This window comes from Zootoca vivipara, chromosome 2 (genome assembly GCF_963506605.1).
Source record: "Zootoca vivipara chromosome 2, rZooViv1.1, whole genome shotgun sequence".
Taxonomy (NCBI): Eukaryota; Metazoa; Chordata; class Lepidosauria; order Squamata; family Lacertidae; genus Zootoca; species Zootoca vivipara.
Genome location: NC_083277.1, coordinates 88083166 through 88109837, shown reverse-complemented (window position 1 = coordinate 88109837; position 26672 = coordinate 88083166). Strand labels below are relative to the sequence as shown.

Sequence of the window (26672 nt, the reverse complement as noted above, 5' to 3'; positions counted from 1 at the left end):
TGTTAGGTTTTTTTTAAGGAGAAGTGATGCCAGATTCAAAGGCACAGATAACAGGGAAACAAAGCATATTCTTTCAGAAATACTGGCACCGGCCAAGTGAGACTAATACACTTGAGTTGTGACATTAATAGCAGATGGTTTTGCCAAGCAGAACCAGATTGGACAAAAGTGCTGCAAAAGATTGAATGGTTCAGTACAATCATAACAATAAAACACCATAAACCTGTATATAATAATTGTCCATGGCTTCCAAGTGGGAGCCATGAGATCTAATTATCCTGAGAAGACTCGTATTAGGGGCTTTCACTAACCACCAGATTCAGTTCAGACTCCAGATTCAGTACTTTGTAAAACAGTCCGCCTCAGGCTTAAGGGGTTGCCTAATTTGGCTCGGTGTTTATCCAAGTCCAATTCCTTCGTGCCCCTTCACTACTGAGAAATAAAAAACCAACAAATTTCAGAAGGATAACTGCAGTGATTTCCCCTCAAGGCCAGTCTTTGCAGCTTTGGGGTGGGTAAAAAAGGAATCACTTAAATCTCCCCTAATGTTTGCTTCATTTGCATAATTTATACCGTGTTGCTTGATTCTGATTTGCTTTACATAGAGTACATGCAGCCATGCATTAGGATTAGGATCATGGAGGGCACAGTTGGTGTTAAATGAATCCATCTCCATATCCCACTTCAGTAAATTCTTGTCTTTTTTTCTTATATAACTGATATTCTTCCTCTAATTTCAGCCAGAGAGGATAGACCCCAGTGCATCCAGGCAAGGATATGATGTCCGCTCTGATGTCTGGAGCTTAGGGATTACATTGGTAAGTGAGAAATGCTAAGGGCTTTGCATGCTGCTGGAGATAAAACCCTAAAGCAGCTTGTGAAGCAGCTTTAGGAGAAGTAAAAGCTAAACTGGCATTACTCTTGTGAACATGTATGCTGTGATGGGGCCTGCATTGCCTCCCTGAATAACAGACCTGGCTCAGCTTTCCTCTGCTACACAGTTTGGCTTCCTTGGCTACTTTTTATCAGCAGTGACTTTACTCAGTTACTAGGGGGCAGCAATGCATGCTAAACCTCAAAAGAGCCGTGCTTTAAGCTTTAAGCTAGGAATCTGTTCCTTGCTGCCCCTTTAGAGCCAAAGTAAGCCCAGCCTTTCTAGGTTTGGACCACTGAAGAAAGCAAACTTAGTAGGAGTGGAGAAGAGTGTATTGATGCAGAAAGGTAGAAACCAAGGGTTGGTCCAATCAGAGACAGTTCCAGATTTGAAGGGGCTGGGCAAAGTACCCTCTCTGGGCGCACACCCTTAGCATTAGCCTAGTAGCCACCCCCAAAGTGGAGCTGACTAGGGGTGGGGACAGGTGGCGATGGTATTGAAGGGGGAAACCGGGAACTCCAGCTACCTCTTTCATTTCCCTGGAATGCCTCTGGGCCCTGCCCCCAGCATGTAGTATGTTTAGGAGGAATGGGTAGACATTGTTTCCTCTGCTTTTTTTATGGGAAGCTTGAAATCCGTCAACTGGAGACAAATGCAAAATAAGGGCTTGGGCTAATGCAGAACACACCCACACCCTATTATTTCATGTGTTTTAGAGGTCAAGTGCTTGCCTGTTGTTTTGTGAACATTTTAAATTTAATTAAAGCAGCTGGTAAGTTGCCCACTCTGTCTCCCCAGCAATTGCCTGCACACCTTGTACCGTATGATTCTTCTTCTTTTTAACAAAAGAAGTAGAAAGCATTGCAGCTCTTTTACAGCAGCAAGGCAGAATTTCTCCCCCATCTGTGGAAAGCAGACTTGTGGGCTTTTCACAAATGGTAAAGTGTGTTTAAGGGGCTCTTCATCTGAATGCATACAGTTGCAAAGACAAGGAAAAAAGAATGTTTGTGGGGAGCAGAGGGGATGAGGATGCAGAGAGTTGAGCTCTTTTAAGTTACTGCTATGTCTAGGAATCTCTTTTGAACTATTATTTCTTAGGCACGAGCCATCTCCTGCTTTCCCCCAAGCTTTCTTTCAGCTGGCTAATTTGCCGATCAGAAGGTCGGTGGTTCAAATTCCCGTGACAGGGTGTGCTCCCATTGCTTGGTCCCAGCTCCTGCCAACCTAGCAGTTCGAAAGCATGTCAAAGTGCAAGTAGTTAAATAGGTACCGCTACAGCGGGAAGGTAAATGGCATTTCTGTGTGCTGCTCTGGTTTGCCACATGACCTGGGTGGCCACATGACCTGGAAGCTGTACACCGGCTCCCTTGGCCAATAACGTGAGATGAGCGCCACAACCTCAAAGTCGGTCACGACTGGACCTAATGGTCAGGGGTCCCTTTACCTTTACCTTTAATTTGGGGGTTGCTATTGTTAAATCAGGAGTTGGAAACCTTGCACAGAGCTTCTGCTGGTGGGGTTTGTTTGCAGAATCCTCGCTCCCACCCTCCTGGCCCCATGAACTTTACAATGGCTAATCTAGCACATGTTGTTTCTTTTTCTTTTGGTGTAGTATGAACTGGCCACAGGACGGTTCCCCTATCCCAAATGGAATAGTGTTTTTGATCAACTGACACAAGTAGTCAAGGGAGACCCACCACAGCTGAGTAACTCAGAGGAACGGGAGTTCTCCCCAAGTTTTATCAACTTTGTCAACTTGTGGTGAGTATGCCTCGCTCTGGGGCTCTTCGGGGCATTAGTAAGTGGTTCTGGCTCAGGCTTCCAACTCTGGCCCTCAGCAACTTGCATGTGGCAGCAACATCCAAGAGCATTCATGTTGCTGGAAATGGTGCATTTTTCCTCTATTGAGGATGAAAGTGGGTTGGGTGGAGGAAGCTGCAGTATGCAGAGCCACTTGCAATCCTGAAATTAATGCCACATTTCCTGCATGTGTGATGGAAGTGGTGGCTTGGAGGGATTTCACGCAATGTGAAGGCAACGCAAATCTTCCTTACTGACTTCTCACATTTGACAAATAGCACTGGGGGTGGGGGTGGGGAGGCCTTTCCTCAGGCTGTGTCTGTAGCAAGACCTTTTGTAGCCCCTAATTACATCTTGGAGATCCGTTTGTTGTTGCCTCCTCAATATTTAATAGAGGGAGGAGTGATTTCATCAAATAGAGTGCACACTGTAAATTGCAGAATATATCTTTGTAGTGCCTCCTGCTGGGAGTTTGCCTACCTGCAGGTTTGTAGCTGTGATATTTTAAGTGAATGTTGATAGCTATGTTTGCCTCATTGCAGCACAATTATTACATTGTCCAATGGATAAAACAAAGTGGATCTGAGTCGGTTGCATTTAGCACACCAGAATGGGCTCATGAAGCGTTATGTGAGCAACTTAACATCGTTAAGTATATTAGTCTACATCAGTGATGATTTGGAGCCTTGCAGGAGCTAGAATAGTGAAAGATACCTTTAAGATGAAACAGTTACCTTTGAGGCTGTAATCGCACAAAAGATAAAGGAGAGGAGTGGTATTTAAAGGAGAATGATCAATGTACGTTTTACAAACTGATTAAAGCAAGACAGTCACTTCAAATTCACTAGAGCAGGCATGTCCAACAGGTAGATTGTGATCTACTGGTAGATCAGTGGATGTCTGTGGTAGATCACCGGTAGATCAGTGGCTCCCCCCAAAGAAGCTAAAAAACTTTGGCTCCTCTAAAAAAGCTCAACATCTTTGCCCTGCACGCCTAAAATGACCTGAACCACCAAAAACAGGGCTTTCCTTCCTAAAAGAAAGTTCAATGTTGCTTTCCTCTTCCCTAAAGAAGCTCAACAACTTTTACATGAACCCCCCCCAACATGGGCATTCCTCTTTCCTAAAAAAAAAGCGCAACAACTTTGACCTGAAACCCACCCCCCACCCCCCGAAAAGGGGATAGATCACTCCCAGTTTATAGCTCTGTGAGTTGATTGCAGTCTCTTGGAAGTTGGCCACCCCTGCACTAGAGTGTTGATGTGCTGCCACCTGTTGGTTTGACATTTTTCTGCAGTGTTTTTAAAATGCAGTTAGTTAGCCTCTTGTGCTGATTTCTTAGAGGCAGATGGGCAGGACCAGACTGTCTTTAGCTGAGTGATGTGCATTCCTCCTTAGAAAGGTGGGGAGCAGGTTTTGTGTTAAGTAGACAAGGCCCCTGAAAAGCAACTGTGGCATTTTCCACTCTGCTGAGCCCTCTATATTCATTATTGGCGGGTTATGGTAGTGCAAGAAAGATCTTTTTTAGAGTCCCCCCGTGTTTGTTTATGAAGGGTTAATTTCATGCTGCACCGGTCTTAAGAAATAAAGAAAATGAAACTTCCCTGATGCCAGGAAGTTGTTGAAAGGCCGTGCACTTCCTGCATTCAGAATTTTAAAACAATGGAGTGAGAGATGTGCCGATAGGTTGCAGAGTTCAGAGTGCTTCTGGTTATATTGTTGTTGTTGTTTAGTTGTTTAGTCGTGTCCGACTCTTCGTGACCCCATGGACCATAGCACGCCCGGCACTCCTGTCTTGCACTGCCTCCCGCAGTTTGGTCAAACTCATGTTCGTAGCTTCGAGAACACTGTCCAACCATCTCATCCTCTGTCGTCCCCTTCTCCTAGTGCCCTCAATCTTTCCCAACATCAGGGTCTTTTCCAAGGATTCTTCTCTTCTCATGAGGTGGCCAAAGTATTGGAGCCTCAGCTTCACGATCTGTCCTTCCAGGGAGCACTCAGGGCTGATTTCCCTAAGAATGGATAGGTTTGATCTTCTTGCAGTCCATGGGACTCTCAAGAGTCTCCTCCAGCACCATAATTCAAAAGCATCAATTCTTCGGCGATCAGCCTTCTTTATGGTCCAGCTCTCACTTCCATACATCACTACTGGGAAAACCATAGCTTTAACTATACGGACCTTTGTCGGCAAGGTGATGTCTCTGCTTTTTAAGATGCTGTCTAGGTTTGTCATTGCTTTTCTCCCAAGAAGCAGGCGTCTTTTAATTTCGTGACTGCTGTCACCATCTGCAGTGATCAAGGAGCCCAAGAAAGTAAAATCTCTCACTGCCTCCATTTCTTCCCCTTCTATTTGCCAGGAGGTGATGGGACCAGTGGCCATGATCTTGGTTTTTTTGATGTTGAGCTTCAGACAATATTTTGCGCTCTCCTCTTTCACCCTCTTTAAAAGGTTCTTTAATTCCTCCTCGCTTTCTGCCATCAAGGTTGTGTCATCTGCATATCTGAGGTTGTTGATATTTCTTCCGGCAATCTTAATTCCGGCTTGGGATTCATCTAGTCCAGCCTTTCGCATGATGAATTCTGCATATAAGTTAAATAAGCAGGGAGACAATATACAACCTTGTCGTACTCCTTTCCCAATTTTGAACCAATCAGTTGTTCCATATCCAGTTCTAACTGTAGCTTCTTGTCCCACATAGAGATTTCTCAGGAGACAGATGAGGTGATCAGGCACTCCCATTTCTTTAAGAACTTGCCATAGTTTGCTGTGGTCGACACAGTCAAAGGCTTTTGCATAGTCAATGAAGCAGAAGTAGATGTTTTTCTGGAACTCTCTAGCTTTCTCTGTAATCCAGCGCATGTTTGCTATTTGGTCTCTGGTTCCTCTGCCCTTTCGAAATCCAGCTTGCACTTCTAGGAGTTCTCGGTCCACATACTGCCTAAGCCTGCCTTGTAGAATTTTAAGCATAACCTTGCTAGCGTGTGAAATGAGCGCAATTGTGCGGTAGTTGGAGCATTCTTTGGCACTGCCCTTCTTTGGAATTGGGATGTAGACTGATCTTCTCCAATCCTCTGGCCATTGCTGAGTTCCAATCCTCTGGCCATTGCTGAGTCTTCTGCTTCTGTTAGGTCCTTACCTATATTACAACATTTTAACATTTTGGTTATATTACAACATTTTATTGGTTACCTGCAGACCAAGAACAGTCCTGGGATTCTCAATACATTCAATATACTCTGAGCCTAATAGGCAATACAGAGGTGAAAATAGGGTGGCCAGGGCTCCTGCATCTTTAATAGTTTTGTAGAAAGAGGAATTTCAATAGTGCATCTTGTCTTGCATGGCACATCTGCTGAAATTCCCACTCCTATACAGCTTTCAGAAGCCCTGTCCTCTCTCTCTCTCTCTCTCTCTCTCTTTTTTGACCTGGTTGCCTGTTGGTTTTATAGCCACAGCCTTTGGACAGAGAGGTGACTTAAATGACCATTAATGATCATCATCCTACATATAGGTGCATTCATGCGATAGAATTGCAGACTGACAGTGTGCAATGTCGTAACTGGCCAACACTTAATTTCAGATGTTTTGCTGCTAATGTTCTGTCACCCTAATCCTCTTACTGATCTTTTTAGCCTTACAAAGGACGAATCCAAAAGGCCAAAGTATAAGGAGCTTCTGGTGAGTATGGTGGGATATGTGAATGCATGAGACTAGAACTGGCTAAGACTTTAAGGACTTTAACTCTTTCGAAGCTTGGTATGATATTATTATTATTATTATTATTATTATTATTATTCCCCACCCATCTGACTGGGTTCCCCCAGCCACTCTGGGCAGCTTCCAACAGATATAATTAGGCATTCTGTAGCAGCACCATTGCTATTCCCATTTTGTGAGATATGAGCTGCATTCTATCTGTTTAATGCAAACAGTGCGGCTGGGCTTGCTATTTCGTCGTTTGCTGTGGTGAGCAATGAAGCAAGCCCACATTTAGTTTGTTGAGGGGTTTTGTTGTGTATCTAGAGCAGGCATCCCCAAACTTCGGCCCTCCAATGTTTTGGACTACAATTCCCATCATCCCTGACCACTGGTCCTGTTAGCTAGGGATCATGGGAGTTGTAGGCCAAAACATCTGGAGGGCCGCAGTTTGGGGGTGCCTGATCTAGAGAATTAAAGTTTTCTGGCAATTGCACAGCATATTTAATTAGTATAATTAAAATTTGATTTTGGAATTTGTCTGCTTCACCAGTTATCCATTTTCTCCAAAACATAAGGCCAAGGGATGTACTGTACCCCACCTGCATTCTCTGTGTGTATATGCCCATGTTGATTCTTGGACCCCTTCTACTGAATCTTGTGAGCTGGTACCTCAGTGCAGCAACTCTTAACACCTGAAGTGATAAGTTGCATGGAAGCACCCTTGGGAGCTCACACATCTTCTGGAGCCGCCACTTGTGCTCCAAAAGTGAGACTATATTTTGTTCCCTTCTCTTCTACCAGAAACATCCCTTCATCCTAATGTATGAGGAGCGAACAGTGGACGTTGCGTGCTATGTTTGTAAAATCCTGGATCAAATGCCAACAACTCCGAGCTCTCCAATGTATGTCGATTGATACTGCTGCTACATCAAAACTCTAGTGCAAATGCTGAGAAAAAGCAAGATGTACAGAATCTTCACCCCGTATTGCAGTGTTTTAACGCTCGCCCAGACACCATGTGCAATAATGTTGGTGTTTTTCTTCCATTCTGTCTGTATATTATTGTCACTTATAAAGTGCATCCATGTAATAATACCTGATCACAGTGTTAGTGTCAGTCAAAGAGAGACCTCATTTTGCTCTTTTTGTGGACATATTCATAAAACGTGGAAATAAGTAACATTTTATTTGTTGACCATGATTGGATAGCACCTAAAGTTAATTTCTAGACTCAGAGACTTCTCAGCAGCTACTGGAATTCTTTTATTCTTAAACTCTTCCAATTGTTACAGATAATATAAAAGAAAGGAAGTTAGGCATTGGCCTATCTGATTCTGAACATAAACTGCTTGGGGAGAAAAAAACTTTTATGCAGCCAAATGAGCTACTTTTACCTTCTGAAGCCAACAAAGGCAAAGAGGGGATAATATATAAATATATAAATATATATATTTCTTCACAAAGTGCAATAGATTAATTGATTTGAAATTCTGTTGCTTTTCAGTCACAGTATATGTTTTAAAGACAATTGTGGCTCAGCAGAACTTCATATTTCAGAGGGAGAAAGAAGTGATCATGTAAAATGGACTATGTCTTTACCAAAAAATAAAAAATAAAAATGCATTGCATTGCATTGAAAGGAGCTAACAATTAAACTCATGAGAGTATGAGTTTGAACTCATGGAGAATAATGTATTATTTCATTTTCCAAGCAAGCCACTCTTCAGTAGAACTAGGTGTCCTGTAAATTGTTACCTGGTGCGATAAGACTTTTACCTGAGGAATTATTAAACTACTCAGTTGAATTTAACTGGCTTGTGACCCCTGATTTCCAACTCATGACTAAACTTTCACCATTGAAAGGGTACGGGACAGTTCACAGTTGTGAAGAGTTATTTTACATTGTTAATAATTATTTGTAATTTATCTCCATCAAGCTTCTCATGTTTTCCAGTTGCATAGAAACTTCCCACAGAGCTCCAGGTATGACTTGGATTTCTGATAATAACCCCACATCCCTATCAGTTGGATAGTTGGGCTTCCAAAATCCAACAAAGAGGATGCTAAATATGTTTGCTTTCATTTTGTAGATGAATTCGTTTACTGTATTAAAAGAATTTCCTAACACAACGGTAACTAAGAACTGGAATGTTACATTCTTAAAAGCATGTGACAGAAAAAAGGAAACCCAGAGGTTATATTGCCAGACGGGGGGTGGGTTGGGGAGCCCTTTAAACAATTATATTGTCATTTCAACTGCATCCAGTGTGACATTGTCTTCTAAGTCACAAGGGGGAGGAAGTGGTGTTTTTTTAAAAAAAATCCAAAGTTATTTGTAATCTCAGTAACTGTCACTATTTAACATGTAATACTAGAATTGTAAGGGATTAAGCTTTACCATCGATGGGTCAGCGATAATAAGACCCTGTTACTATAACCAGTTAACTTAATTTTCTCTAGCATACCATCTGATTAATAGGATTTGGGGGCAAAAACTTGGTCAACACCATAAGAGATAATGTATTGAAATGGGAACCAGTTGGGACCAGGGCCATTCCAAGACATTTTGCTGCCTGAGGCAAATGACAAGTGCAGAAGCTGACCAAACTGCCAGGTAAGCACCCACCACCTGAGCGGCTGCTTCACTTGCCCAATGGTAGGCAAAGTTCCTGGTTGGGACTGTTTTAATGTAGTAATTATTCATTGTAATCCACTCAGGTGGAAGATTTTCAACCTCATCCAGATGTTCCCAACCTGTATACGCATATCTCCTGGCTTTTTCCTCTTTGTGCCTGCCAAAAATTGAATAGTAATTAGAGCCCCTTTCATCCTGCATTCTATTCTCACGTATGTTAGCAGAGCATTTCCATTCAGTCAACCACAAATGGAGGTAGCTCCTGTTCAGGCTGAGTGGATGTCTGAGAGAAACTGACTGTTCTAGCATATTAATCATAGATTGATATATTAAGGGTGCAGCATTTATATTACAGTATATGTTTATAAAGATGTATAGTGTTCAGAAGCTGTGAAAATAGTGTAAGAACTGTACATTGTGAGCTCTGGTTAATTTTTTTCTTGTACCATAGGAAAAAATTGTAAAGTTTATTGAGAAGCTGATGTGCAGGGGATACTGCCTTATTGTCTGTAAGTAAAATTGAGTTTGACAACACAATAGCTTCTAAGAGCTTCCAACTATTTTATCCTCTCCTGGTTTGACTTCCTCTTCTATTTAAAATACTCTACATGGAATCAAAGTGTTAATGTAATAGCCACCACCCACCCCCCGCCTGCAGGTCAGTTGTAATAAATCAAGGATCCGAATATGATCTTGTTATAAGGTCAGACATGATGGGGAAATCAATAAATGCAAAATGAAATTTAAAAATGCCATCTTTCTCTGGCCAAGTTTTCCTATTTATTGCAGTTTTCAAGAAGGACCAAAAGGGATGGTGGGACTTTGAGGGGGGTGCCCCTGAAATACAAGAGGCTCAGCTGATCCTGACCATTGAATCATAGAATCATAGAGTTGGAAGAGACCACAAGGGCCATCCAGTCCAACCCCCTGGCAAGCAGGAAACACCATCAAAGCATTCTTGGCATATGCCTGTCAAGCCTCTGCTTAAAGACTTCCAAAGAAGAAGACTCCACCACACTCCTTGGTAGCAAATTCCAACTGCCGAACAGCTCTTACTGTCAGGAAGTTCTTCCATTGTTTGACCTTTAAACAATTTTTTACTCCCCTGAACCAATTACTCTGTTTGCTGTCTATGCATTTTACACAGTGGTACCCCCATTCTGACTGCAAGCTTTTTAATCTAGCAGAGCTTCCATCAGTAGAATGGGGAGGGGTGTGCTTTTTGTTGATTCCCCCAGTCTCCTGTGCCATCTCACACACTGTTCTGAAGGGTTCCCCCAACCCTATGGAGTATGTTTTGGGGGACTTCAGGTTGGAAGGAGGAATTGCCAAAATTTGCCTCTCACCCTTTTCTGCCGCTGGAAGCCTTTGCTGGATCAAAGAGCTTTCTATCAGCATAAGGGAGAAATAATTGGATAGTATTTTTCATCTTTAGCTCCTACTGTATTTGAGGTCTGACATTACCACATGAATGACCCAATTACTTCTCATGCATGGCATATAACACTTGTGCATCCTAGATTTGAATTTGCCTTTTGGGCAACAGCATCATGTTGCTGATTTATGTTATGTTTGTAATTTAACACAAAAGATCTTTCTCATCAGTTGCCCTGCCCAACAAGGTAGCTGCCATTTGGGACTTTTGTTTCTTGTTCCATCTGTTTTGTATTTTTGTTACTGGTTTCAATAAATTCATTGAAATCATTTTGAACTAAATTATCATACGTTCTCCAGACCATTACCAGCCTCTTCCATTTCTATCATTTGGGGTAGGTGGGGGGAGACTTTTCTTTAAAAAAAATTATATTGTAAACCTGAGGGGAAAATTGCATTTTTCAGTTCTCCTTTAGCAGTTAAATGACAAGAAGCTGCGATGTGACCTGTCTTTGAAGTTCACTGAACAAAATACTGACTTTCTGCCTAACTTTCTGCACATAGTGGCTTGCAAAGGTGAAATGAGAGATAAACTAGTCCAGGCTGGCCAGGCTTTTGGGATAGAGCACTGAAGAAATCTTGGAATATCTACTATTGTTAAGCTTGCACATGACAAAATAACTGCAAAACAAGCACTCAGTGTGACATCACAGGGAGTCTTTTAATTAAGTACGGCAGTGCTGATCACAGAGGTAAGGCATTGTGTTTATTTACAGTGTGGTTTTTTATATATATATATATATAGTTGACAGCATCACTTTAAATAAGGATAAAAAGCCCTGTGTAGCACCTAAAACTATTCTGTATTCAAGTGCTATTAAAAAGCCTCAATGGAATGACTTCTAACTTTTTGCATATTAAAATTAAGTAAAAGGAAACAAGCATGTGAAGGATTGTTCTATTCTACCAGTGCACTGTGTGAACATTTGTACAATAGAAAATTCATGCTTTAAATAGTGACCTTATAAAAAACTTAACATTTTTTTATACAACATGCAGCAATATTAAAACCAGTTGTTCGTTCTTCCCCTACTTGACTAGTCACCCTAGTGAGGCTGGAGTTCTACACATATTGAGGTCTGCAGAGACAGCTCTCCTGGTCCAGGCTGTTCTTCAGCCAAGAAGACACACGAGGGCACATGGTCCTTTTTGTACTGTCTTGATTTCCAACAACTCCTTCCAGTAACACAAGATTTGGTACACTCATTTGGTAAATAGTTTAGTAATTAGCTTTGGTTTGCAATACTTTTACAGAGTTTCAGGAAATGGCCAGATCCATCCAAAGCGGCCACAAACTGTTTCTTACACATGCCCTTCCACATTGTGCGACCTTTCTGAATTGCAGTGCACAGAGGTTTGCAGAAGAAACAAAAACATGGATGAATTGGCCAATACTGCAAAGTACCCAGCTAGCTAAGAAGAACAAGCTCCTCCTCTGTGGACGTGGATTCACAGCTGTTCTCTGGAAGACCTTGCATTGGATTTTCACCTTGCTCCCTGCACTACAGGTGAGACTGGGCAGGAAATCCAGAAAAAAGCAATGGTTAAGGCACAAAGATATTGTGGACTTGAGCATCCTGTGCGGTTAATTCTGTGTCACAATACTGTAAATAGGAGCTTCTTTTCACAAGCCTTAGGCAATTAAAAGGTTGAATATGATGTCAATGAGACTGCTGCTTGTGTAGCGTAGATCACAGACAGGTGTGTTGAAGGAAGGCATGTCTTGAAAGAGGTGCAGCACCATGTGAAGGAGGCAGTAGAGGTTTATTTTGTAAGGTGATTCTTGACCACTGGTATTGTGTGCATTGCAAGGTATCTGGTTCAGTTGACGGCTATTGTCTTGCTGTTTTGAGGCGCCATTCTGCTGTAGTAGAATGTGCTTTGTGATGCTGCACGCTTCTATGCTAGGTGTTTATGGCTGAATGCTTTGTTCACACTTTTTGTAGGACATCAGCATGATGTCATCAAATTATTATCCTGTTTTTCCTTCTATCTCTTCAGACCATTTTAAAAAGAGAACAACAGTATGATCCCCATAGCTGTAGATCACTGTAGTACTATTCTGTCCTTTTTGTGTGGATTTTATGTACACTCTGATATACTGGGCAGATGAACCTGTTGCTAGTCATCTCCTTCAGCACACCATCCCTATTAGTTTTTTCCATTTGCACAATTTTGTAAGTATGGCTTTTAAAAGCATATTTTTTATTTGTGCTAGAACACTATTTATTAGAATTGAAATAATCACACAATTGTACTTACATGAAAAACAATTTAACTCAAATTTTAAGAATTGAAATTGCCTTAAAAATTGTTGGTTTTCTTACCATTCTCTTAATTTAAAAAGTGCTGTCTTTTTTTTAAAAAAAGCCATAAAAGTAAACTATATAATAGAACTTTAAAAAAGTGGTTTGTTGTAAATTAAAGAATTTGGCTCGTTCAGAATGGTCCCTTTCCCACTTTCATGCCTATGTCATGTCTAGTGGTGCAGATTACACATAAAACAAGTACTATATCCTCCCCAACTCCCAACTATCTGCTTCTTAGGCCCAACCACTCTGCATTTGGTCTACTGGCAAAAGTAAAACTGAGGGGAATGTAAAGGGTTTTGAACTTGCTAGAATGAAAGAGAAGGCAAGAAGACAAATGGTAAGCTCACTGGGCATTAAGGAAATTACCAATAATCATTTATAGGTAAATTATAACATTCAATTGTTACTGTGGACATTCAGCAGTGTAGTGGGGATCTGTTGCTTAAGTGGATCTGAGTACAGTTTGGAATTGTGGCTGAGGGCTGGGCCCTCACTTTGTGGTATAAAGGGAGAACTACGGTTAAAACGAATAAAGGGTAGATATCTCTCAACATAGTGCTTTGCTCATAACCCAGACTTTGTTTTTATATGTAGCTGTGGAGTCATCACCTGGGTGAAGCCTACCCACATGTGAACAAAGTTACCCTACCAGGCTGGCAGCATTTGCATCTTTTTTAAACGAGGGAACATATTTGAGTGATATATTGCAATATTCTGGTCTGCCCTCAATAAAGCAATGGTTAGGAACATAATGAGTATCTGGTGCTTGGTATGAAGCCTATGGGCTGGGAAATGGTTGCTGTGTAGCTGGGCCTGCTGTGGTCCTGCCTTGTACCAGCTTGCCTGACCTTGCCCTAGATGAAAACCTGGCAGCCTCCTTTTTGGGGTCTGCCCTGTGCAGTAACAGGTGTGAACATTCTAGCAGCAGCTTGGTGGTCATGTATGATACTGCATACAAATCTGTTGCGACATGCAGAGAAAACCCAGACTGCATTCTGTACTGTCACTGATGGACTTAGATATGGCAATATCTGAATTTAAGGACAGGCAAAGGCCATAGGTTCAGGCTACAAGGGGTAAGTTGCCCAGTTTCTTCCACCGTGGTAGACTTAGTTGTAGCTTTGCAACCTTCACTTGTTGTGCTGAATAAACTTTGTCACTGTTTCAAATTGGCTCTGGGCAACATACTATTCAATATTATCAATTTATTCAAGACTGTTTATTAAACTGAATAAATTATTTGGTATGTGCAAAGAGATTTGAGGAGGAATGTGAGTCCTTCAAAGTGTTTTTGGAATTTGAAACAGAATTAAAATTGGTAATCCTTTCCATTTTTATAAGTTACGATTACTTTTTTGCTTGCTGTAAATTTATTCATGATGATCTGATACACTCACAGATAATATATATAAGAATATGGTTGATTTTAATAGTGTGTGTTGAAATGCTATAGATTTAGCTATATCAAATTATAGATATGTTTATATTTTTTATTTAAGAAATGAGCAAAGTACTTATGAAAGGAGGAATGTACCCTTAAACAGAAAATTGATAGAAGTCACCCCAAACTTCTAGTCAATTAAAAATCCTTCTTTTTTGTACTTGCTTTTTATATTACTCTGTGTTCTTTCCAAGCTGAGTGCCCACCACATAAACAAGTCAGATTGCTTTACTTCTAATTCAAGTGCCTTTAAAATTGGTAAGACAGAGCAGAGAGAGAAGTGTTTAGTAAAAGGATGGCTTGGAGGTTACTGGTCTGACAATGGCTTCTTAGTGAGCTGACTTTTTAAAAAAGTCTTCAGGTATATAATCAGGAGGAAGGGCAGTGGGTGCCATGCAGTGTGTGGAAGCTGTAAGTGAACCAATTTTTCCCCCACAGTAGGTAATAGACAATATAGCAGAACCTGATCTGGATGATAGATATGTTAGGGATGAAATGGATGTGCATACCAAACATAATTCTACTGCAGAATGAGTCTTCCTTGGAAGAGGTCTGGAAGCTACTAAAGTTAGCTGTGCTTGCTGAGGAGGAGACTCCTGCGCCAGAGATTTGCTTTGTGGTGTGTGGGAGATTATCTGGCAATTTCATTTGTAATAGGGGAGGGGAATGTCCTGGGAAAACCGACTCCAGTTTCTTCTCCCTGGCTGTCACCAGAGCTCTCTGATAAAAGTATCTGAGTCTCTTTAATGGAAATCCGTGTGTGTTTAGCTGCATCCCCACACATAAGGCTTATTCTGTTCACCACTGTTGTAAATGCAGGTCCATGGTACTGTTCAAGTTGAGATCACTAACATCTAAGAAATCAATGTTGAAGATGCTGGGCCCAGTGGTAGTGAGGGAACCAAAACCGTTGGCTGAGCTAGGCGGAGTGAGGTCCAGCCATTCCATTGTTTCCCAAGGAGATTCTGTGAAGCTCATGTGCAAACCAGTTCCTTCTCCAGAAGAGGGAGACAGCTGGGTCTCCATGGGCGACAGGGGAGTGGGCAGGATCTCGTGGGGTGTGAGCAGTTCATCGGCAGCTTTGTTGGAAAATCCTTCCATCACCCCTTCAAAGTGTGGTTCTTCACCCACTTTCAGTAGGGTGATTTCACTCGACCTCCCCAGAGGGCTGTGGGAATTTAACAAGATTTCCAGATGACTGTCGTTGCTGCTAGGGCAGTGTTCAAAAGACAGCTGACCTGAGGGGCCTTGCTCAAATGAAGCAGATGTCTTCAGTAGCGAGGAACTGCCGGAGGTCCCTGAAGACACTGTTATCTGAGGCACCTTCTGAAGGCAAGGGCGGTCCTCTTTGGCATTTGCAGGCATTTCTGTTTGCAAACAAAAAAGGCTCATCAAGAGCAGATCTACGACTTTACTATGCTGTGCACCCTGAGCCACCATACAACTTTAAATGTTATAAAACATCTTGCACACCAGTGATTACTGCCTGTCAGGACGACAGACTCCTTCATCTACACTGAGATACCCAAATTTGCTGTTGCTGTTAAAGAAGTGTGTCCTACTATTCTTTTGGTTGGATATAGCTTTATGTGATGCTATGCTTGGCACACCAGGAATCTACTTTGTGGTTCTGTGAGCCTGTAAGGTGTAACTAGGAATGCCTGGGTGAGAGAGCAGAAAGATCACACAAGAGCCAGCAGTGGATTGTGGTCAGGCAACACAGTAGGTGCTCCATCCAAGAAATTATCACTAAGTATGTGTGTGTTGGCAAGGACTTAAGAGGGAAAAGATTAGTGGATGATTACGGGACGTCCTACAGCAACTGGAATCTTAATACAGTGGTACCTCTACCTACATGCCCCTTTTTTTACGTATCCTTCGGGATACACATGTGGCAAACCTGGAAGTATATTTCCGGGTTTCACCCCCCGAGCGCATGTGCAGAACAGGCCCCTCTGGTTGCGGAAACCTTGGGATCTGGAACGGATCCCGTCCACAACCAGAGGGTACCACTGTACTTACTTCACCAAACCTTTATTAGGCATTACAAGTACAGTATAAAACATATACAATGTATTTTCATTGGGATTTCTTCCTGCTAAATAGTGCCATTCAGCACTCTAAGAGATACTATTGACCAAAACTCAGCCACCCTTGCAGTTACTTCCAGGTTAATTTCAGACAGATTCCTATATGCTTCTATCAGATTCTGATTGCTAAGACCACACAATCTATTTAAGCACAAAGTTTTTCACATTATCTGTTTTAAGTACAAGGGCGGCTAAACTGTGGCCCTCCAGATGTTGGGCTTCATCTCCCATCATCTCTGACTGCTGGCTGGGGCTGATGTGAGTTGGAGTCCAATGACAGCCGGAGGGCCACATCTGGTTGCTTAAAATAAGCCCATCAAGAAAATGCACTTTGGGAGCAGCACTTTCTTTCATGGGCTCTGACCATGGCTAGTTCTAGCTCTAGTTTCATACGCTTTGACCTTGAAACTATGAAACTAGAGCTGATGAAGAATAAACCGAAACAGGTCCTTGTCCTGGATTTCTAAAAACTGGATTACTACTGGAATTTGTCTTATTATTCTCAACTTAAAACTTCTAAAAATTATTCCACTACCTGGCCAGAGCTCTTGGATTCTTTTCATTACATTTAGCAGTAGGCATTGGGCTCAAATTATGGGTTACTATGACTAGGGGAAATTCTCTGAAATTTCCATTTTGGGTACCACTCTCCAGGCAATGAAGAGCATTGGCTAGGGGTTAGTTAGTGTAGACACAGCGATCACAGTGCACCCTTTTTGGGCAGCCAGAGACTTTGCTCATACTTCCTTTGATCATAACCAACAGTCTTGCCTTATGGACATCACCTACCTCCAGTTTCAATAAGCACATCCAACAGTTCATCCATTTGCTGGCTTCGGGTCATCTGCTGCAGCAAGAAGAAAAGCAAGGGATGTTAGGAAGTTGGTACTGGAGCCACATACTATACTATAAAAATCAGCTTTGACGGATTGAGAGATGTTTTCAAAAGAAAGCTTGAAGACTCAGACCTATAAGGACGATGGAACACTCAAGTCAGACTAGTCTGAAGCTCCTTCACAGGCACGTTAAATAAACAACGATTCCTTAGTAACTGGTTGAAGCATGTCTCCTACAATACCTGAGCAGCTTTTTGTGCATATAGTAGACTGTTATGTATTACAATGAATACCGTTATAGTTCATAAAGCCTCAGAGAAGCAAGATCAATAGCCCTCCCAAACTGGAATGAAAACTCCCTCCTTCACTCAGATGTTCAACCTGTAACTAATATTACTGTACTTAGAAGAAAATCCCACCACATTCATTGTTACTTACTTCCTAGTAAGTATGCTTATGTTGGCTCCTGTTAACCCACACAAACTTTGTGTGACCCACTGCAATTACCTCTTTAGGGGCCATCCTGCAGTGCTCTTGTGTGTACTTTTTTGAACCAAGTGTTCAGCTGTAGCTTACTACTACTAACTTAGTTCATTCAGAGATCATTCTGTTTCTTCTAAAAATTCAGATGGCCCTTCTAACAGAAGTCACTTGACTCACTTGAGCTTATTATTCAATGTCTGAACAAATAAGAGGTTGAATGAAATTGCATTTGTTTTTAATCCAATTGACTGTATATATCTCTTTCTACAACAATAAATTCAGTTTTCAAGGCTGTCGGTAATCATCTGCTTTCACTCATAGGTCACACAACACACTCAAATCTGCAATTGACTTTGAAGTACATAAGAATCAAAGCAAGCTATCTGCAGCCAAGTAGAGCCTAGCAAGCACCAGACTGTTACCTGTTTCACAGCATCAGCGTAGGGTGGTGGCTGTTTTCCATCTGGGAGGGCAGCATTTGACTTGCAAAAGCCAGGAGACAGAATGGGATACTTCTGACTACCTTGTGCTGGCACCTGTATGGAACCAAAATCAATCACAGGGATCAAGCCAAACTTGGGCCAAGACTGCTATTCAGCAGTTGCCTCCTTAAATTTGCCTCTTGCACATGGGAACAAATCAACCGTCAATGAGGTGATCTCAGTGCAAATCCAGTGGAAGCATGAGACAAAAGTCAAGGCTCTGGAAGCCCATCTCCCTTGCTGTGATAACAGTTTTGCCATTGATAATGACCCTTACAAAGTTCTGCAAAGGAATTTTGAAATAATATTGGATTCCCCCACCCACTAGCAGAAAAACTGTAGCATCCGACAGTAAAGGCTGCCTGGCTTAGGGGATATACTTTCTTTTGAGTGGGTAGGGGGGACTTACCGGGGCCCCAAGGGTGGTGATTAAGCTATATATATATGGAAGAGTTGGTAGTGTCCAATTTATTAATGACTTCTGAAAAAGTTGAACTTATTCTGTTATGTGTATGCCACCATCCTTGAAAAGCCGTTCTGCAACTTGAATGCAAACCAACTGATTGTGTATATTTTAATCACTGGAAGATGGGCAATTAAAAGATACTCCTCCTTTCCTGTTTGGTATCTCATCAACTGAGACGCAATGATAACGACAGTAGGTGAACTGGGCCTGGACACATGGAACACAGCCTGCCAGTTTTGAAACATTGCACTGCCCCCCAGTCTGATTCTGGGCTCAGTTCAAAGTGCCTTTGAAGCTCTGAGCAATTTGGGAACTGGATAGAATGGGAGCTGCTTTAACACCCTTCCCTAACTCTGCACCCTCCCCCCTGATAATAATAACAAGTAGCTTTCTTACCGGAGCTGTGCGAAGATGGCTGCTGGGCTGTGGAGAGCTGCTGCGTCCTTCTCCCTGAGTGCTGGGGGACACAGAGAGAAGGTAATGGCTGTTTGGTGAGGGTGGAAGGCTGATGTGTTGTGGACTCTTTGCTGCCTCTAGTGGAGAATGCTGGGGAGAGCACTGTGGGCTTAGGAATGTGGAGGACAGTATGCTGCTCTGTCCTGACGATTCCATGCAATGGCTATTTACAAGACGGGGCAGCTGAGGTGTCCCACAGTTTCTCAGTGTGTCCGAGTTGCTCGCCTGGCCTTTCAAGGGAGCTTGCTTAGAGGCAAAGGGACAGCTGGACGCTGGGTTTTCTTGCTTGATCGGAAAGCCGAAGAAATGTGGAGAGGGCTGCTTCTCGTCCAACCCGTGGCTCCTTTTGCGCTTCTGCAGCTGCATCCTCAGCTCTTCCACTTGCCTCTGCTCTTGCTGCAGTTTCCAGGTCAGCTCATTGATGACCTTCTGCTTTTCCACCAGCATCTTGTCTTTCTCTGTGTCAACCCTTTCAACGTCGAGCTGGATGCCAGCTCCATTCACGCTTCCCATCAGGCTTTCTTCACACCCACCTTGCACAGGGGAAGGGTGCAAGACAAAATGTGGGGAAGACATTGGTCCTTCATTGAAACTATCTGGCAAGGAGCCATTCACCGATAGGTCTGAGGAAGCTGGGGAGATGGGTGGAGTAGAGCTGGTGCTGCCAAAATGGTAAAAGCCATTGGACAGCAGGCTGGTCGAAGACTGCGACTGGTAGCTGGAGAGAGAGTTGGTTGGTGTCACTGGGAAGGTGACGGTGGTTATCTCATTGAAGCTGGGCAAGGAACCCCCGCTGCACTCTTGGAAGGGCCGCAGGCGTTCCATCAAGGCTGTTTTCGTACCTGATACAGGGAGGCCCCTTATTCGGAGCTGCTGCCTCAGCTCCGACACCTGGAATGAAAGCTGTCGAGTCAGTGGCAAGGTCACTTTTTAGTTCCAACTTTGTCACAAAGTAGCAACCTGCTTACAGTGGGCCCTGACCCAAATCTAAACCAGAGATTATTTGCACAGACAAAGAGTTGGGCTGGGTAAAGTTTGGGCTCCAAAATGGCTGTTATTGGACTGGGTACGTCAGTTTGTCTCTGTGCTGCTTTGCACACCATCACTTGGACATCTGTAATTATTTCTAATGCCTTAGTATTCTCTCAGGTGCTATGCTGTCCAAATTCAAATTATGCAAGGTTATTGTAGTAAGTCTGGAGCGGGACTGAACGTCTGCACCCAGGGCTTATTTTTCAGCTGGAATTCTGTTCCAGCACCTCTCAGGTGGGCTCCATTGTCATTCTAAGAGAACAAGGGAGACGTTCATAGTGAGTTCTGGTACCTCTTTTTCTAAAAAAAAATTAGCACTGCCTACACCTAATGAATTTGTGGCCAGTTTTAACCTGGGCTGCCCTTCTTACATTTTAGATACAGAGTGAGTAGTGCTTCTTGAGAAACTAGGGGGAAAGAGAAGGCATGCTTTCCAGTCAACTCTCATTACTCCTGAGGAGACTCTCCTGTCCCTGCTTAGGAGATGCAGCCCTTTGGGCACAGGCAAGTCCTCCAGGTGAAGACCAGGCAGAACATCAGAGGTTGTTGAACTTCCCATTACTTTGCTTCCTGTGGACGGCTTATATTTTCAGCAACAGCTGCCTGAGGTTGTGCCCCTGGCACGTGCCTTTGTGTATATAATTGTTCACTTAGGGAACTTGGTTTCAATTGATTTGTTAACATGTGCTATTTTTAATGCTTGAGGTTTTTTCTTGTTCCAGGGTTGCCTTTGTGTTAATTTTGTTTTAATTTAGTGTGTTAGTAAAACAATGGTTTGTATTCGTAAACAATGAATATTATTGAAATAGAATTGGCTCTCCCATCTGTTTTTAAACAAGCTACAATGTCTGATTTTATTAGTTCTAAGTCAGCTTTGGCAAATAATAATTTGGTCTCTTCTCTACAGTCCACTGACCTTAGTTGGTCTGTTGATCCTATGGTAGTGTTTGACTGCTTCAATTTATGTGATATTTGATTTGTGATTAATTTGGGATATTGACCAAAGTGCACATGTGTTAACCATGTGTTTGCTGGAGGAAGACACTGCCTCCACATGTAGTTTCATATACCACACAGAAGGCTTTACACTTTTCAACTTTTGCATTCAATACTCACTTTTAAATCATCCAGGTTGGATGGGAGAGGACCTGGCTTCAGAGACGAAATGCAGGATTGCCCCGAAAAACTTCCCTTCCCAGGGGAAAGAGGGCTGTTGGCAACTGTTGATGGGGAAGAGTTTGAGGTTTTTGCCATTTGCTCATTGGGTTGCCTGTAACAAATAAAAGTGAATGAATGAATGAATTTATTAATACGGTCGCAGACCAGCATCAACAAATAAAAGTGCAGAACTTTCCCCCCCTTTTGTCTTTCTTCTTCTTTTTAAATATCAGTATTCTTACTTACTTCACCAAACCTTTATTAGGCATCACAAGTACAGGCCATCATAAAACATCCATATATAAAATTTTAAAATACATACAAATAGCAGCCATGTAAAATATATAATTACAGGATTTTCATTGGGATTTCTTCCTGCTAAATAGTGCCAGTCATCGCTCTAAGAGCAGACTCGAAGGTTGGCAACAGAAATGGCAACACAGCCAGTATTTTATAGTGCTAACCCTCATCCAATATTCCATCATGTCTCATACTTGATTGAACTTAAAAGCCCCAGGATACATCTCAAGAAACTCGAGTGTATCTTATCTAAATCACTATTATATGTTTGTATCCATATTGCGATACTTTAGCTTGAAAAATCTGACTAGCAGCTGGTATAACCTTTATACAGCTGGTGCTGACCTTTAAAGCCCTAAACGGCCTTAGTTCTGTATACCTGAAGGAGCTTCTCCACCCCCATCGTTCAGCCTGAACACTGAGATGCAGCGCTGAGGGCCTTCTGGTGGTTCCCTCATTGTGAGAAGTGAGGTTACAGGGAACCCAACAGAGGGCCTTCTCAGCAGTGGCGGCCGCCCTGTGGAACGCCCTCCCATCAGATGTCAAGGAAATAAACAACTATCCTATTTTTAAAAGACATCTGAAGGCAGCCCTGTTTAGGGAAGTTTTTAATATTTAATGCTGTATTGTTTTTAATACTCGATTGGGAGCCGCCCAGAGTGGGCAGGGTATAAATAATAAATTATTATTATTCTTAATTGGTTACCTTTCTGAAAATAAAAGCGAGCTACTGCTGAGGAGTTACACTTTGCCTGTTTTATAGCACTTGTGCAATGGGTTGACCAACCTGAGTTGCTCTGGAATAAAATTTACTGCATCACCACTGTTGTCCTGAAGGGTACAGAGGCTCTCTCCCTTAAGCACACACTTTAATTTCCTATTTACGTTAGCAGAACTGAAAAGTGACTAAGGGGCTGGAATGTGCCCCAAATTGATTGCAGCAAGGAATCGCAAAAAGCTGGGTAAGGTGGAAAGGTCACTCTAGGAAACCAACTCACTTCAGCTGCATGGAATGGGGCCCAGGATAGTTGAAGTGTTGCTGGTGCCGGTGCTGCTGCTGCTGGCTGAGGATCTGGAGCTGCAGGAAGAGCTGCTGCTGCTGCAGGAGCCTTGCATAGGCCGAGTCCATGGGCGGAGGGGACTTCTCCGCCTTCTGGTCTGGGGGAATGTACTGGTGGTACTTAAGCTTCTTCACTTTGGGCTTCATCTCCTTGGGCTTTTTGTGGCGATTCTTGCTATCGCTCGATGGTTTGGACTAAATGGGGCACAAATAAAAATTTCAATAAGGTTAGCTGCAACATGGAGTAACTGAAGTTAATTAGAAAGTTTAGCGAGCTCCCGTGCCCAGGGCCTGCCAGCCTGCAAGTCAGTGGAGATAGTATCAAGACTGTGTGAGGTCATAATAGATGGCACTTCTCACTAGGGTTGTCAAAGGAATCCACTGAAAACAGAGTATCAAGCAAATTTCCTTTAATCTGCCCATTTTACCCCCACTGGCAGAGACACTCGCTGCGGGAACTATTTACCTTAATTATCTACAATGAACTTCAAAAACACACACCACATAAACATGTTATATGTAAATAGATATGCAAATTGCTTTGCTATAGATATTACTTACATCATCATGTATACAGGTGCCTCTTTGCTTTCCTTGTTTCTAAAGTGTTGTTTGCACCCTAAGGCAGCCTATATGCACTAACACTGCAATCCCAACAATGTCTACTCAGAAGTAAATCCCACTGACTTCCAAGTAGGGTTACAATTTCAGACTTAATCTGTATCCTCTTGTGTATGTTAAAAGCCAGTGGCATGCCTTGCTCCTCGATTCTTTTCACATGGAAAACCACACTTCCTGGGGTTACCTTGACTTTTAACTAAACTGTTCCTCCCTGATGCCTGAGCAAGAGAGGATGATCATGTAGCTCAGCTGGTTAGAGCATGGTGCTGATAATGCCAAGGTTGCTGCCTATTCCTGCATTGTAGGGGGTTGGACTAGACCAGGCATCCCCAAACTTCGGCCCTCCAGATGTTTTGGACTACAATTCCCATCATCCCTGACCACTGGTCCTGTTAGCTAGGGATCATGGGAGTTGTAGGGCAAAACATCTGGAGGGCCGCAGTTTGGGGATGCCTGGACTAGATGATCCTCAGGGCCCCTTCCAACTCTGATTCTATGAACTGTGAAATCAAGGTAGTGAGAAGTAGATGACTAGTTTTTTTGCTGCAAAATACTAACATAGTTCCCCTCGCCCCCTGGAAAACACAAGGAATGTAACTCATTTGTAAGTTATCTGTTGGTGGCTGAGATATATGTGTCTAATGTGTGCTACATAAAAAAAAATGTTAGAAATTACAAGTATTTCCACATCAGCAGGCAATGAAACAGCACACAAACTTTTGCAAAATAAACCAGTTGCATAGGAATGGAAAACATCAGAAGAAAGTGCAAATGAATATTGCAATTGAGACGTGTTTGCACATCCCTTCTTCCCATTTGACCTTCTGTAGTTGAGTACAAGGACCAAAATATACAGGCATCACATCATTTGTAAAGGGCATGTTTATATATTTATTAGCCACACATTCCTTTTAAAACAGTCTGAAGCAGCAATCTGGTCCTTACCCAGATGACACTTCCAAGTATTTTTTAAATGATATGTATCTAATAATATACTAATGCATGTTTTACAATCCTCACAGTACTGGTGTATTTTGTACTTGGATACCCTGACCCAAATATAAAATCTCAACCTGTAAAGCAGCCTTACGATAGACCTGCTGCCCCCAACATCATGGGGCAGCCCCCAGGCAGCCCCCCGGTGACCATTTTTAAACGTGTGTTTGGAATTACAAATCCTTATCCATAGCTAGCATGACTAGTGCTCAAGGGTGATTGGAGCTGTAGTCTGTAACATTGGCAGGACACCATCACCATGTTGCTTTAGGGCTTTTAAATGTTTCTTTCATTTTTAACTTGGGCAGCATCCAGCTGCCCCCCTTTCCCCCAGAATGCCTCTGGGTCCACCTCCATAGGAAAGGAGTAAAGAAGGAAAGGAAGTGCTTTGCCTTCCAAGAAAAGGAACGGAGGGCCCACTTGTTGCCCTAGAGCAGGCACCCCCAAACTTCGGCCCTCCAAATGTTTTGGACTACAATTCCCATCTTCCCTGACCACTGGTCCTGTTAGCTAGGGATCATGGGAGTTGTAGGACAAAACATCTGGAGGGCCATAGTTTGGGGGTGCCTGCCCTAGAGGGACAAAGGAGTATTTTGTCTGTTTTGGAGGGCAGAGTTTCCCTAGATGTTTTGGGAAGAGATATGTGTGCAAGTGGTTTCTCTGTTATTTAGTGGTTTACATGGAATATTAAATATACATTAAAATTATTAATAAAAGTTAAACAAGCTTTTTAAAAAATCAAAATATAAATGAAAATTAGTAGTTCAAAATATACCTTTGTTTGGTTTGGAGTACGCATGGATGTTATTTCTGTTTTCTGGGGCAGTATTTCTGAGTATTGCCATTTTTCCTCTCTGAAATGGGTATTTTGTAGTGCCCATGACAGCTTCATAGAATTCCAGAAGTGCTCACAAACCCCAAAAGTTTAGTGGCCCCTGAGAGAGATGAATGAGCCATCTAACACAAGGTCCTGTTGGCGCTGTTGTTGGAAACAGCTTGGCTTCAACAGATCATTGAAGTCTCAGCTTGCTCCTTTTGCAGGTACTTTCACCCCAGAATTCGAATGGACCCAGTTTTGTGACACAAGGAGGTACAGCCTGGGTAGTCCCTAGTGACTCCCATCTCCAAGTAAAGCCAACACTTGTAGATTCAGCAACTCACCTTCCCTGGCACCTAAAACCAGTCCCCCCCCCCATACTGCAGATGAGCGCTAGCTGTTGTCTAGCCAATAGGCCATGCTAACAATTCTTCCTACGTAGTTAGAAGTTAAGCTCATACCTTTGCAGATGTGGTAACAGTGCCAGGAGGTGTTTGTTGCCCATTCTGTTGTTTAGGACTTTCTGGCTGGCCGTTCCTCAGAGATGTCACATCAGCCGTATCATTTTCAGAGCCACGGGAATGATCCTGGAATCAAAATATATCCATGGAAATTAATACACATCAATATGCACACTTTCAAGAAGCCTATCCACATGTAGGCAGCTTACAGACAATTATAGAATTGGTCCATGCTACTCTAGCTCAGGACTAATTTATCTTGACTTTGTTGGAGCCTCAACTAGGACTGGTCTACATGTTATCACTTTTTTCATCTGGCATCTCTCCATGTTCCGTATTTAGAGCAGCATAACATGGAAGTTTCCTTGCCAGCATCAGATGCTCCTGGAAACTATGTGTACCAGCCTTCAACAACCTAGCGACCACCTGATGTTACTGGACTACAACTCAAATCATCCAATGGGGATTGTAGTTCAAAGCAAGCTGGAGTGTATTAGGCTGGGCAAGGCTGCTCTATGCAATTAAGAGGATCTACGGTAGATGTTAAAGCAATAGCATGGGATTGCTGTCAGAAGACGGTCTTCCATAGGGATAAGGTTCCATATAAAATGGGCTTAACACTGAAGTAGGTAAAAGAAATGGATGACAAGCTGTGAGAGCAATGAACTACACTCCCGAAATCACTTGCTCTTAAAATGGCTAGCTAGCTAAATCCAATCCACCAACTGATAAATGCACAGTTCTTCTGTAACAGGCATTCTATAAAGAAATGTTTTTTTTAAAAAAAAATCAACAAAATCTACCTTGAAGGCCCCCAATTTCTCAGTCTCCATCATAATCAATCAGCCTGTTTTGTTGGTGACGGGACTCCCTGCCATGGCATTTCTACACAGCTGAGACCAATCGCATTTATCAGGCTAGTGTTATTAGGGAAACCAAATGGACGATCGTTGGGCTCTGTGCCATAAGTGCTTGGAAAATGGAGGTGCCCCATGCCAAGTACACTGTGTAACAAAACTGCCGGAATAGAGGAGGGCACTCCAAGCCAAGAATATGTCGTGTTCAGGTTAACAGTGGCTCAGGATCCTTTGCAGGACACCCCCATGTTTTATGTAACCACCAGAGGCTGACCTTACAGCTGGCTTCCTCCATAGGCTACAGTGCCCTCAGAGAGATCTTGGCATGCATTGCATCTTTTTACCCACAACGGGTTCTTAT

The 26672-nt window shown here is 42.6% G+C and overlaps 2 protein-coding genes and 1 non-coding gene across 20 annotated transcripts in view; 2 read left to right on the top strand and 1 right to left on the bottom strand.

Moving 5' to 3' along the window:
* The window catches only part of MAP2K4 (mitogen-activated protein kinase kinase 4), a 50331-nt gene extending 39618 nt beyond the window's left edge, over positions 1-10713 (top strand). For all 9 annotated transcript variants that reach the window (XM_035104633.2, XM_060271818.1, XM_035104636.2 and 6 more), the window contains 4 exons: positions 741-818; positions 2487-2635; positions 6308-6353; positions 7176-10713. In XM_035104633.2, coding sequence (XP_034960524.1) covers positions 741-818; positions 2487-2635; positions 6308-6353; positions 7176-7289 — 387 coding nt within the window. In that variant the 3' untranslated portion in view covers positions 7290-10713. The remainder of the gene's footprint in view (positions 1-740; positions 819-2486; positions 2636-6307; positions 6354-7175) is intronic.
* A 2822-nt stretch (positions 10714-13535) lies between these two features.
* Positions 13536-13715, top strand: LOC118081644 (small Cajal body-specific RNA 16). The gene has a single exon (XR_004692111.1). It is a non-coding gene; the product is annotated as a small Cajal body-specific RNA 16 (non-coding RNA).
* Positions 13649-26672, bottom strand: part of MYOCD (myocardin) — a 223460-nt gene continuing 210436 nt past the window's right edge. For all 10 annotated transcript variants that reach the window (XM_060271812.1, XM_060271813.1, XM_060271815.1 and 7 more), the window contains 7 exons: positions 25455-25580; positions 22498-22754; positions 21158-21311; positions 18950-19900; positions 18028-18141; positions 17076-17133; positions 13649-15563 (listed from right to left, as the gene is read on the bottom strand). In XM_060271812.1, coding sequence (XP_060127795.1) covers positions 14995-15563; positions 17076-17133; positions 18028-18141; positions 18950-19900; positions 21158-21311; positions 22498-22754; positions 25455-25580 — 2229 coding nt within the window. In that variant the 3' untranslated portion in view covers positions 13649-14994. The remainder of the gene's footprint in view (positions 15564-17075; positions 17134-18027; positions 18142-18949; positions 19901-21157; positions 21312-22497; positions 22755-25454; positions 25581-26672) is intronic.